Below are 14,026 nucleotides of genomic sequence, written 5' to 3' on the forward strand. Positions count from 1 at the left end.
TAGTATATGACTGATTTCATCAGCACAGCATGAAATAGATGATACTGCATTAAGCTCACCAAAACTGAAGCTGCAACCTTACAACCATCAGCACAGGCAGCAAAGTTGCCAGTTAGGGTGATTTGTGAACAGTAACACTCAATGCTGAAAAGCAGATGCCACAAAGGCATGTTGAGCAAGGCACTGGCAAGAAAAGAAGTACAGTAGGATTGTGGTACTGCTGTGCAGGTTGTCTGTATTGTGAGGCTTCTCTGGAAGCTCTTCTTGCCCTCACTGAATTCCCAGTAACAGTTTCCATTTCAATCACAGAAGCAAAGGCTTCTGAACCCTACTCCAAGAGATCAGCCTTTGAAGTGATCGCATAAATTGAGCTTTTAGCTGTAGGAGATATGAACATTACTTAACTTTTATTACAGGCTATTAATTCAAACCTTCCAGTGTGAAAGTCAGATTACCCAACTGGAAACGACTGGCATATCTTGGTGACACAGGTCAGTTGTTGTAAGAGCCAACCACTACTCCTGGAAGTCAGCTGGACAAGCATTCTTCCTGTACTCCTGCTGGAGACTTCCATTCTTACCCTTCTCTATCCATGCAAATTAATCTAAAAAAAGAGATGCTCTGGTGCAAGCCTTTGGATTCACAGTTATCCTGCTGATGCTGAATATATTGTAGCGAATAGTGGGTGGGAAAACAAGTGTGGTACAAGAATGACAGAACCACCACTTGTGTGGAGATGGTAAAGAATTATGCAAGAAGAGAAGATCTTTTCTGGCATGAGCAATGGAGGCATTTTCCAAAATATGCAGTAGATTACCAGGGCTGGAAGCTCATCTATGTCCTTGTCTGAGCTGACATCAAGTAAAATAGTTACAACTATTCCTTCTTGCAAATTGGGTAGATCTACTCTTTAATTTTATGTGATTGTTTAATGGGGAGCAGAGTACAGGAAATAACTTTACTGTGATAAAGTGCTTGCTAATTATTGGCAGCTTTGCAAATGGAGCTTACTTGCTTGTTCTGGCTGCAGAGCTGCTTTGCATCTGACTCCATAGGATTGGAAGCCTATGCAAAAATAGGCACTATCTTACCTCCTTATAGAACATCCTCTATTACTTTTACATTAGGACCCACTGTTACACCAATGACAGTTACCAGTACAGATAAAAGGTATAAAATGCAAATCATTTCACAGGGTTTTTTTGTTTGATTGTCTTCTTTCCAGGGAGTTTCTTCACTAGTAACCGTCATGAAGATACTTATTCTTTTTAATCCAGCTTCCACCTGGCTTCCCAGTTAAGGGCCCTTGTTAAAACATTCTTCTGAGAAGGACATATACTGTAGGGACATGTAACAATAATTTTCTGTCCAAAAGAAAAGTAAATAAAGCCAGAAGGCAAATGCATGGAATGCTATAGTAACATGAAAGATGTATCAGCTGTAGATCAAACAAACAGCTACCTGATAGAGCGGGGAAAAAATATTTGCAGTCTTGCAAGACTAAAACACAAACACACAAGCACAGTGGCCAGCCTGCTTTAGTACTTCTTCCTCGATTCAGCTGCATTTGCAAAATAGAATTCATTGTGAAGTTTTTCTTATTATTGTTTTTGTCCATACAAATGATGGACTGAGGAAGTCTTCACAACTAGGAGATGTTTGGAGCTTTAAGGCCATCTCTGTCTGAATTGTTGTCGTAATCATTTTTTGTCTTCTTAATATCCTGCTATATTAGGTTTTATTATCAGTTAAAAGATAAAAGACATTTTATCATCTTCTTTAGAGAAAAACAAAACAAATATAAATATCATATTGGGCAAAATTCTTCTGTTACTGTATTTTGTATTGTTTATCCCTTAGGAGCCAAATAGGAAAAAAAAACAAAACAGAAAACAACAACCAAAGAAGCCACAAGTATCAGAAACCACATACTGTAACAAAGGAGGATAATGGCATAAAGAACAATGTATTTCAAACCACAACGCAAAGGAGGATGAAGCCAGAGGCCAACTTAATGTATGCAGACAGCATACAACCACTCTAAGCAGTAAATAATTGACATTAACATAAGAAAATCTGATTTCAAAGACAACTCAATCTGAGCTGAGAAGGAGAATTGGTATTAGATCTTGAATTTGAACCAATTCATGTAAATTTTGATGGGTTGTCGTGAAGGTTCCTGCTCTTGCTAGATTTTCACTGTTCTGAAGCAAAAATAAAAATAAAAAATAAAATAAAAAATGAAAGTAAAAATGATTAACAAATTATTATTATCTGCACAGAGGGTAGATTTTGCTAACATCATATCCAAATCATTTACTGCTCTGAACTCTATGAATGTTGATGCCTCAGCCCACTTAAGTCACTGGACTTCCCAGTAACAAAAACAAATGAAGAGATGCTGTAATATATGTGTTGTAAAGGCAGAACTGGAGAGGGTGTGGAATCACAAGGCCATTGGTTTTCTATCCATCTCCAACATATGCCCCTTATTTATTATGGCAGCTGGAGTGGTGGAACGCAAGCCTAATTTTCAGCTCTGCATTCTCATATTTCACAGAAAAATACGCCCTTGGGAAATATTTGCACTTCCATGCTTGCCTACTTGCTGAAATACAGGAGTAATTAGGATCCATTTTAAACTACATTTGAACTACATTTGAATGGCATATGACAACATTCAGAAAGCTTTATAAAAAACAGACTTTGTCAAGTCCTGAGTTTCCCAGAAGCACCCACTGGGCCACACCATCAACAGAAGGGAAATGAAATGATACACAGTGGGGAATCAGCAGTAGCCTTAATACTGTGTCTTGTTCCAAACTGTGCCTGATGGCAAGTTCTGCCCCTGAGTGCTGCAGCCCCTCTGCACAGGTTGCAGAGTATTTCCTTCAGCGTTTCTTCCACGTGCTCTCAGAAGGGAATATTCTAGAAATTAAAGTACATTTTGAGTTTTTTGTCCCTGCTCACTCTCTTTTTCTAGCTTTTGTCTTTTTATGGGTGAACTTAATCTAGTTATTTAATGATTGAAGCTTTTGCTTGCAGGCCTTAAATAATAATCATGCTAATTATTTTCTATCACGCTTATTCATACATGCCTCCTGTCAATGTGCCTGAGGTGCTGCACAGATAAAACATAGTACAAACTAAACATAAGAAAACTAACAATCAAAGAAAATCCAATGAAATATTTAGAAAGACAAGTGCAATATTAAAAACAGAAAGGCTGCTTTCAAGTAAGAAATTTCAGGGCAAACTCACTGCAAATAAAAAGATTCCTGCGAGCTTCTTGCTGCCAGCATTATCAAATCCACTTAAATACAGCAGATGAAACCTTTGTTCATTTACTTCTAGCTGGCATCTTCAAAATAACTTTCCAAATTTTCTTTTAAAATACGTTGAGATTGCTTCTGTTTAGTATGCAATCCAGAACATCTATCTTTTTTGATTCCTATGGAGTCATTATAATATAGCCATTTCCAGCCACCATCTTTAAAGCAGCTAAAGTGACAATATGCCATATAAGATATGAAATGTTACTCTGTTACACAGAGAAGGAACTGAGACAGAGAGGAGGCTCAGCTTGCCAAGATTAAACAAAGCCTGTGGTAGAAAAAGGATTTAAACCCAAGTCTTCCAAGTGCCTGACTTATCACCCTGACTAAGCTGCTGTAAATCTTCAGCTGTCACCAAAACAGGTGAAAACTGTGGGCTGAAACACAAATAAGGAAACCCCAAATCATGAAATAAATGTGAATATAACAGCAGGAGTATCTAAGAGCATCCATAGAAGGCACAAATATCAAGGATCAATCTGATAACATCTTCAACTCTTGAAGTTGTAAATAGCCTACCCTTTATGTTCTATTTTTTATTGCACGATTCTTACTTGTTATCAGACAAGCTCTCCTAAACCCAGGTTAAAGAATATCTTTGCACTACTGAACAGCGTGTAGTCTGCTTGTTAACAAGAAATGAAGCTGGAAGTTAAGTCACTGCTAATTAAACTCATAATTACAAATGGAAGGTCAGACGGCAGATCCAAGGGCTGCTTGATAATGTAATATGACAAAAGAAAGAACAAACCCTCATGTAATAGTCTAGCCCTCATTTGGCAGACTGATCCATTGGAAGACTCCTCAGCTGCACACAGGTCATATCGCAAATATTAGAATACACATAAATCATTCGGGTTTAAAATAGGACTTGAAAACAGAAATTAATAATTGCTCATTCACAAGTTAGAATGTAGGTTACAGCCCTGCAGTCCAACCTCCAGAGTGGCTGCCATGACCACATTCACAGAAATGCTTTCTCCTTTGTATTGTGTATCTCCTCTGCTCATTTGTGGTTGGGAAATTTGCTGAAGCATACACTGCTGTGCCTGTGAATCTTCACGAATGCAGCAAGCATAAGAGGTGACCACTTTACTGCCTTGTTGTGAGATTAGGAACAGAGAAACAAAACAAACAGAAGATGAGAAGAGCATGAATGGTTGGACAGTTGGCTCGGAAAAGTGCTATTAGAACAGCAAAAAGGAGCAAAAATACCATTCACTTGCTACTGGAAAATGGAGGGCAGCTTAAGAAGGCTTCCACTGTTTTCTCTTATCTTCAATTTGCTAAGGGGCCAAAGGTTTTAACGTGGGTCTCAGACTCTGCATCTGACCATTCCCACTGCCCTGTGACAGAGGGGTGAGCAACAGGCAGCTAAGACACACAGGGGAGCAAGGCAGCATCTGCAGACATGCCAGAAAGGGAGACCGAGGCTCTCTCCCATTTATCATGCCATGGAGTCCATGAGGGTTTTAGGAAACCCACGGACAAGTTTTTGTTCTATCCAAGCACATTTCTTACAAGTGTTCTGGGCACCTGGACAGCACAGCCCCTGGGAACCCATTTGGCATTTAGGAAGTCACTTTCAGGAAGTACAGAAATACAGAAATGCAGGCAGCACTTCAGAGCTGCTTTCTTCCATGCTTCCTTCTCTGGGTACTTCACCTTCCTGTGAACCACAGGCAGATTCTGAAACTCACAGCAAGGTGGGAAAGCCTTTGAGAATTGCTAACACCATTTTTTTTTCCCCCAAAATTATTTCTTTATCAGCAGGCTTTCATCTGACATGCTAATATTAAAAATCTGCCTTCCAACAGTTCAACTTCGCTTCAGTGAACGTCTTGCCAAACCCTTTCTATTAAATGTCATCTATGATTTCTATGCCACGCTTGTTTTGTGGTAAGAATTGTGGAGTTAAGTATCACTGGGTTGATTGACACCTAGCTATTCAATCAAACATACGCCTATTCAGTTAGGTGCAGACTGCACATGCAAAAATTGATGCTGAAACAACTTTTATTAGGTATTTTGCGAGGGGGTTGGGAAGAAAATCAGGCTTGTAGTGAAAACCTTAACTACGTTTCAGCTTCTGCAGCACCAAAGTACTATTTTCTCCCCTGCTGGCAATACAGCAGCAGCAATAATGAACACCAGAGGACTTTCCTATGGAGGGAAAGATAACAGAACACACTTACTGAGAGGACAGGGGGTTGGTTTCTTAACAATGGAAGTACACACAGATGGATTTGGCACTTCTCAGCTGGTGAGCAAATTTTCAGCTATAATTCATTGTGCCTCTTTGGGTGGGAACAAATGGATTTCAAGTAAGCATTCTTTTCTGGGTTCATGAAAGATCTAATACAGGCTAGCCCAGTGGCAGATGTAGAAATGTAAAAATACTCAACAACATACCATGCTGAAGTTAGGTCATGCTGTGAGCTGAGAGATCAGGGCACGATGCATTCATGTAAGGTAATAATTTACTTTCTTGGGAAATATATTTGCTTTAAACCTGACCCTACAACTATGAAAGATGTTTCTCCTGAAGACGGGTGACATGAAATATCTTCAACATAGCTTAAAAGTGGATTCATGTTCAACATCCAGAGAACCTTTTTTTTTTTAAACACATCTCTGGTCTCCTGGGGCACCAGTGGTTTTCAATGGGGGGGTATAGACCAAATCTCTCAGTGCAGCAGAATCTCTGGGAGATTCTGAAAAAATTGTGAAATAGCCAAAGACAAGACAAACAAATCCCTTAAGTGGCTTAGTTTTGCCAAATAGCCATTAAACCTAAGAGTTTTCTGAGAGCTACCATTTTAGATCACCTGAGGAATGATTTGGGTGCATAAGCCAAAGAATCTGTGATCAATTTAAACACTCCAGACAGTAAGAATAATCCACACACTGGCTGAAACATCTATAGAAACCCCTGCCCTTATGGCCAAGCACCTGGAGCACAAGCAGTGAGTCTTATGGCAATTTAAATAACAGTAAACATTTCTGACTTGGTACGTGAATGAATCTACTGGTGTTTGCGGATCACAGTGTAGTGTTTCCTACTTTCTCTATCCTCTCCTTGTACAAGTGGATGTGATACTAAGAACTTTGTGACTAGCAGCCACCATTGGGTATAGAAGGGCATAATTCTTCAGTGGCAATCTAATGAATGAGAGGGCAGAATGGACTCTGAAGTCCCAAGACAACACTGAGCAGCTCCTCTACCCAAATAATTTCTCCCTCACCTGCCCAAAACTCTTAATTTTAATAAGAAGGGGAATCAAAACCCCTTATAGATGTAGGTAGATCAGCCTCAGATGCCTCATCTAATGATTTGCATTTCAGCTCATAAATATGTTTTTTTTTTCCTTTTCTTTTTTCTTTTTTTTCAGATTCTCCATTGCATTTTATCCCACATTTTTCCTGCTCTGAAATTTGCTGAGTTTCGGCGGGTACTCAGTAAACCTAACAGACAGTTTCTCCTATCATGAAGGAAATAGAACTCACAGAAATAGTTTGGAACGTCATTGTTCAAGTTTTCCAGAGAACTATTTCTGTTCTGGGTTACAAGAGCAATTTATTCATTGTGCTTAACCTTAGTCCTCCATCCTCCTAGGATGAGGTCTTACAGCAAAGATACTCTGCAGTAGTAGTTTTATTCTCTTTCATTTCTCATGTTATTTCCAGAAACTACACACAGATCTTATTTTCTTTACAGTTTAAATCCACTAATTTCAGACAAAATAATAAAAAAATCATTTTAAAACAAAACTTTTATGATTTTGCGTTGTTTGTATTATTATTACAACACTATATTCATACAAAGTGTTACAGTTTTTGCACGTTTGCAATGGCAAGTTAAACTGGAAATACCACGAAACTCATGCGGAAAGTAGTTTTTTCTGTCCCATGCAGGATAGTGAGGCAAAAGCTTTTTTAAGAGCTATCCTCATTCAAGTGCCAAGAGCACAACTTACTGTTTAGGAGCTGTGCACAAAGATTCCAGTCCCAGCTTATCCGGTGAAACCACAAATGAGATTGACATAGTCACTGTGTCAATCAGTAGCACCTAAAATCTCTGCATCAGCATTTTCTAGGAGAGCCTGTGTTGCAATGCTGTCTTCTAGACACCTCTCCTCTCAATCGCTGTCAGATCAAACATAAGATAACAGACTCTAATCCTGTCAGCAGTGAAAGAGGACAATAAATGGCCCTCTCAGTGCTCCACACCAGTGTGAAGCTGAAAATTTTGTCCACATTGAAAGAAGAAATACAATTTTGTTTCACTGTTATATTTTTTAAAGAGAAACAAACAAACAAGCATAAAAAAAACCGCCAGCAAACAGTCAGCAGCTCTCAGGAGCTGCTCAGAGGCCTTGCTTACTGAAAATATTCTCACAGGATATAGATTAGTAGGCAGATGGTGGGGGAAAGGAGTCAAAGGGCAAGATAAATTGGGTTTGTTACAGAAGCTGTAATTTATCATCATAATATTGCCAACACAAATACAGAGAATTATATATAAATTTAATATAACAACTGCTATATTACATCTATTATCCTAGAGTCAGATTTGGTTATCTTTTCCTCTCTGAGAAGAAGCCTCTTCTGAAAATAATGCCACTGAACAGGGCCATTTATATTTTAAAAGTCCTCCTATATTATCTTACATGCAAATAATGGCATAAAGAACAATGTATATCGAAGTATTAAGAATATAAAATTATACATTGAGGGTGAGACGTGAAATAATATAGAGTTCCCTAGAGGTAGTAGCTTCCTTCTGAAAAAAGAAGAAAAATAGATAGCTGAAGCATGAAGACCTCTAGTTAAGAAAAATGCAAATAAGCATGAAATACTTTCCTCTTGAAAAATATATAATTAAAATGCCATTGTTCCCTCCATTCACCTAACAAAACTACTTGGAGGTTGTAGGAGTCAATGAGGAACAGGGAGGATAGAAGAGAGAAGCAGTCACTGAAAATATGAAGAGTATTATTTTATTAGAGAGCTATCTCCTTCTTGCAAGAATGAGTGCTCAAATGGATAATACATTTCCATGAAATCCAGGTTTCCAGCTTCATGTTAAGAAGAGGCTCTTACCTTATAGGATTATCCATCCTTGATACTGTGAGAAATGCTGCTAAGTTTGCTGTGTAGGATGAGCACACGATAAGGGTGAAAAGCCACCAGCTTCCCATCACAATGCGCATAGCCACAGAATTGACAGTAGATTCACCCCCTGAAAGCAAACAAGGAAAATAAAGGTGCATCAGGAGCTTCTACCCTGTGTGTCCTACTATGTTCAACTTTTTTGGAGTCACCCCTCTGCATTCGTGCTTTCAGACCACCCTTTTTCTGTGAGCTAAGCGCTACTTCCACTAAGACTGACAGTCAACCTCTTGCCCCAGATAATCTTCTAGAGAATTGTACTTCAAAATGTTTCCCTTAGGCATTATTCAGGACCAAACCTAGAGAACATGGATAATATTCTAAATAAGTAAAGTTTTATGGTGAAGTATGCAGAAATAAAATAATTGCAGTGTTCAGAACATCTTTCTATTAGTCTTAAACAACAGAAAGATAAACCATCTCACACGAGTTCAAAAACATATAACTTTCTGAAATCAGATTTAAATCATTAGAAGAGCTGCTGTATTGTAATGTCACATCAAGCAGCTCTGCAGTTTATTTACCGAATAATCATTTGCACAAAGTGGAAAAGGGAGTGATTTTATCAGACTTTTTGAGAAACAGAGAAGTAGAACTTACCCCCTAAAGCTTACCTATTTTTCCATTACCTGGGCTAACAAAACATATTACCTCCTCATATAAAACTTCTCTTTCATCTTGAGAACATTCTGGTCAAGACTAACATATCATGAAATGCTCTAACCAAGGCAGAACACTTCTGAGTGTCTATCAGTGGTGCTTGTAACAGGCTGAATACCTTGCTGAACAAAAGCGCCGTACACAACCCAGATGGCACTGTGCAGGGTGGAGGAGGCAGAAGGGCTTGGCTGGGAGGCATTCTGTGCCCTGACTGCCTGGATCCGGTTCAAGACAAATATCAAGACGCCAACTATAGGGATGGCAGCAGCAATGCAAGCCCAAACCGCAAAGTCAAAAGGAGCAAAGAGAGAGAAGATGTTGATTTTCTCTTCAGGCTTCTTGATCAAGATTCCCACTGAATAGTCCATGTACCGCTTGCTGAAGTCCACAACACTCTCTCGTTCAGGTGTTATAGTGATGGCTGAAATTGCTAGATCTGCTCTCTGTGAGACAAAGGCAACAGGTCAGATCTCCTTCAGTGACCATGAATTCTGCTAGCATGAGCCCTCAGGAGTTTTTCAAAAAGCAAGTGGCTCCAAGCACTTCTAAAACCTAACATGTTAAGATAAATCATAATAAATCAGTTTCATCATTCACATGTTAATTGCATTGGTTTAAAGCAGATAAGTGAAGCATAAATTGTAAGAGCAGAACAAAACTGCAGAACAATAAGTGTCTGGGATGAGTGCAATTTATTCAACCTTTACGTCTCACTCGTTTTCAAAACAATGTCTAAAACTTGAAACTGTATTAACCCAGCATACTGCAAGAAGTAAAAATGAAACATCGTCCATATAGACCTCACAGTTGTATCAATGCTTCTTTTACTCTATCATCATCACAAAATCACTTAAAAAAATTCCTTACTCCTTCTCCATGCAAAATTTATTTAGCTTGTGCACTTGGTAGCAAGTTGTGAGGAGCTAATGCTCATTGTTCTCCCTGCAGAGCTGGCAACTTCCCAGATTCATGAAGGGATTTCATATGACATCTGAGGAGGAAGATACTGTTGTTTTTTACTACGAATAAAGCACTAGCAAAAATCAATAACTGTAAGAATGCCCCAAAAGCAACTCGGCTCCTGCTTTGAGCTCAATATCTAAAATGAGCAAGATTTATATATAGAGGGACCTTTAAGATTATGCAAACTCAATGAAAGAGAAGTGTTTAATAAATAAGATCACCAAAGCTTTTAAGATTTGCGATTAGATTTTGCCTATTTTCTCATCTTAATCAAAACAGATCTCCACAAAAAATAAAACATATTTTTTGTTTCCTATCTCTATGTTTTGTTAGGAAAGTAGAGTAAATATTAGGTTAAGGAGTTCTGCTTTGAAAGTTTTTTGAGCTGGTGGAAAAGCTAGTTGCAGAAATACCACTATAAATACTGTTACCTCAAAGTACGTGATTTCCAAGGATTTCTTACTAGACTGAAAGTCAAATAGCTTATGTCAATGCAAAGTAAGTCAAAAATCCTGTGCTTTTCCTAGCTGCCACCAAGAATATTCCATTCTCATACACACATTTGATAGTGCTTTAATTGCTTCTATTTCTTCCTAAACATCTACTTACCAGACATTGAGACACCTACTTAATAGATAACGAGAAAGCTTTTACTCCCAGTAATAACTCTACTGCAGAAGAGTAACCTTTTCTACAAAGGGCAGTAACATAGAATATTAACTCCTTTGATTCTTTTTCTTGATTAGCATTTGCCAAGTCTCAGATAGTGAGAACACGAACAAAATACATTCTAATTTCACTCTCCTGGAGATTCTAACCTATGCACTTTTCCCACTTACTTCAATGAAGTTTAATTCATTTATTCCTGATCTGTAAGACTTGAATTAAATAAGAAAATATTTTCCCCTTTGTTTTAAATAAATGAATAATCCTAAACTCAGTTTAGAATTCTAGTCCTTCAAAAAAATTACTTACATCATATATTATTTGGGATACTTTTCCTGCTTTGGAGTCAAACAGTTGGTTATTATGAAACACATTGCCATAAAGTGACACAAAGAAAGTCATACTTACAAGCAATGTAGCAAATACATAATGACAAACAAAAAGTTAATTCATATGTTAAGAATACATACTTTCTGTACTCATTCACACACACAGACATTCCCTTTCTTTTTATACTGGCATCTATATAAACAGACTTACACTGATATAATGTACATTGATAACAGTTGCGGGCAAATAGAACAACAGATTCTATAATTACTATAGTTTTAAAATGCATAATTTAGGCCACAGTCAAACCACCCAAAACTCAGAAGTGTTTTGTACTAGCTCTTTGATCCCAATTCCATCCCTGTAATTTGCAATGGAGGAAGGGGAGAACTTCAACAATGCCTTTACAGAGTCTTGACATCCTACTCCAAAGAGTTGTTGTTTTTTTCTATTTTTCCCCCAAATACAGCTTCTTCTCTATGTACCTTGTTAATAAGTTCTCCAATCATGCCATTCCAAGAGCCATTCTGAAGCTGGTGTCCATATTTCCCATCAGGAGCTTGATATATCTCATATTTGAAGCCCAGATTCTTGGCCAGTGCATCCAGGACGTCAATGGAAAATCCTTTGTAACGTTTTGGTTGCCCAAGTATGTTCTCCGCCACCATCACAAAAGGTTCTTCCTGAGAACAAAACATTGTCTCAGCTGATACTTGAAACTATTTTTTTTAGTTTGCATTTTTAGCAAAATCGGTGTATGCTGAGTTAATTCTGGACAACTTAGCACAGATTTCAGACTTCTCAGAATGTCCTGAAACAAAAGCTGTAGGCTGGGTGGGACACTCACAGGCATCCCTACCAGACACCAGTGCTTCAGCAGCTGTCCCATCCATGGTCCTTGATTTTACACAGTTCATGAGAAGAGGCAGAGACCCCAGAGGATAACTTAACTCCCTCCTGGCATCTGCAGGATGAATTGCTCTCTGGAATACCTGTCTCTTCACTGACTAATGTTTCAACTAACTGCCTAGAAGACAGGTATGAAGCATATGAGTCTTAGGAACATTACAGCTCTCTGACTCAGAGCATATCAGATTTAGAAAGTAATCTTTGATAGACAATGATTAATCTTTTATCCAGGAGACAGTGAAGCAGATGCTAAAATTGTTGGGTTTTTTAAATATTTGAAATTTTGAAACTTCAAGCATTATCTGTCAGAGGAGCTGTTTTTTGGCTTATTTTATATTGAAGTATATTTTGAGACAAAGGAATGCAGCACTTTTTGGTACGCTGTCTGTCAGACATGGAAATCCTGCTCTCCTGAGAGGCAATGCTGATGCTGCTGGCAGAAATGCATTTGTCTGCATTTCTGGCGTGGTACTGAAAACCTCCTATGCATGTTATACCATAACCTTGCCTGCCAGCTGTCTGAGGAAAGAAAGCTGGGGTGATTTCTTGAATAATCTTGCACATTACTTCCTATTTGTACCATGATTCAAAAGAAGAAAAACAAAATCACAAAGACACCACATTCTTCAATCTGGGAACTACAATATTTTAGATAGGAATGCATTCTTAATTTGTCCTTAATTTAGCACTCAACTAATAGGAGCTCTGCTACCACTCAGGATAGTAACAAACAACAGTCCCAAAAGCACATACTCTATGTCTTTTTCAAAGACATAGTTTATCAACAAGAAGTTGTGAACTTGATGGAAGAAACACTGAGTTAAATTTTACAGCCTGCAGTGCACAAAAGCCAAGATTAGATTATTGTAATTGGCCCATCTGATCTTAAAAATCCATGAAATGCTGGAAACTGCATAGCTGAAGTGTAGCCCTGAGTACTCAGGTTTTGTGCTGGTTCTGCATGCAGTATGATTTTCAATGCAGAAAAACAGCATAAGCAAACAAACCAATACTGTACAACTCTGACAGTTCATAGATTCACATAAAATAACATAAGGCCATCATCTATGTTTCTTGCTTATGTAACTAATCATCCAAAAATACAAAATTGAAAATGATAGGGAAAAATACTGAAGGAATTGCCCAGAATACTCAGTCACAACCTTTTTATTTTGAGCATTTTGTTTCCTGAACTCAAATAGGATCATACCAAGACAGTCACCACTTTGAGTGTCAGTCCTTGTAAATCACTTCCCAGACGTCGTTCTTGCAGGCTACCATTCAGCCCTTTCTCAGAGTCCCACGTTGCCAACTAGAAAAAGAAAGTGCAGTGAGTCTGAAATACTGGTAGGCAGAAATCCTTCAGTACTTACATAAACATTTAACAGCAGCTTGATCGAATCCAGAACTAACATACACAGGATAAGAGAAGTGAGTTTTTTACACATAGAATCAGAATCAGTGAGATTCAGAGGACAGAAACTAATTCTTTGTGTGAATGTATTTTCATCAATGTCTGTAATAAAACTGCTTTATTATCTGCAGTACATGTTATATTACTTCATCTAGAATACTACGATTTGACTTTTCTCTTTCTAGTAAGTTTATATTGCCTGACCGTCCTTAGGATTATCTCTACAGTCTCACTAACCCATACTCCTCTCTCCGATCAGATCCCCTCCTACTTTTTAAATCATGCTCTAGAGTTTATCAAAGACCAACCATTTTTCCTGCTGCATGATGCTATTGCTCACTGGTGGTTATAAAATCTTGACACAGATTCTGTGGAGACAAAATGCCTTCTATCTTGGGCTGTCTTCAAATTCTATATTAAGTATATTTTCTCTCTTCTTGCCCTACTTCCACCTCATCAGAAAAACAGTGACAGCCTCTCAAGTTCCCAAACTCCCATGATCAAATATCTCATAACCTCTGTAAGTACTATATGCATTGGCTAGATGCAAGATATGCATTTTCATGATACCTCCATA

General features: G+C 38.1%; 1 protein-coding gene across 8 annotated transcripts in view; it reads right to left on the minus strand.

Annotated features, from left to right (window-relative positions):
* Positions 1–14,026, minus strand: part of GRID1 (glutamate ionotropic receptor delta type subunit 1) — a 522,559-nt gene that overhangs the window by 47,296 nt on the left and 461,237 nt on the right. For all 8 annotated transcript variants that reach the window (XM_426488.7, XM_015288029.4, XM_025151671.3 and 5 more), the window contains 4 exons: positions 13,246–13,347; positions 11,612–11,809; positions 9,286–9,610; positions 8,439–8,577 (listed from right to left, as the gene is read on the minus strand). In XM_426488.7, the coding sequence (XP_426488.2) occupies positions 8,439–8,577; positions 9,286–9,610; positions 11,612–11,809; positions 13,246–13,347 (764 nt within the window). The remainder of the gene's footprint in view (positions 1–8,438; positions 8,578–9,285; positions 9,611–11,611; positions 11,810–13,245; positions 13,348–14,026) is intronic.

Source organism: Gallus gallus, chromosome 6, assembly GCF_016699485.2.
Source record: "Gallus gallus isolate bGalGal1 chromosome 6, bGalGal1.mat.broiler.GRCg7b, whole genome shotgun sequence".
NCBI lineage: Eukaryota > Metazoa > Chordata > Aves > Galliformes > Phasianidae > Gallus > Gallus gallus.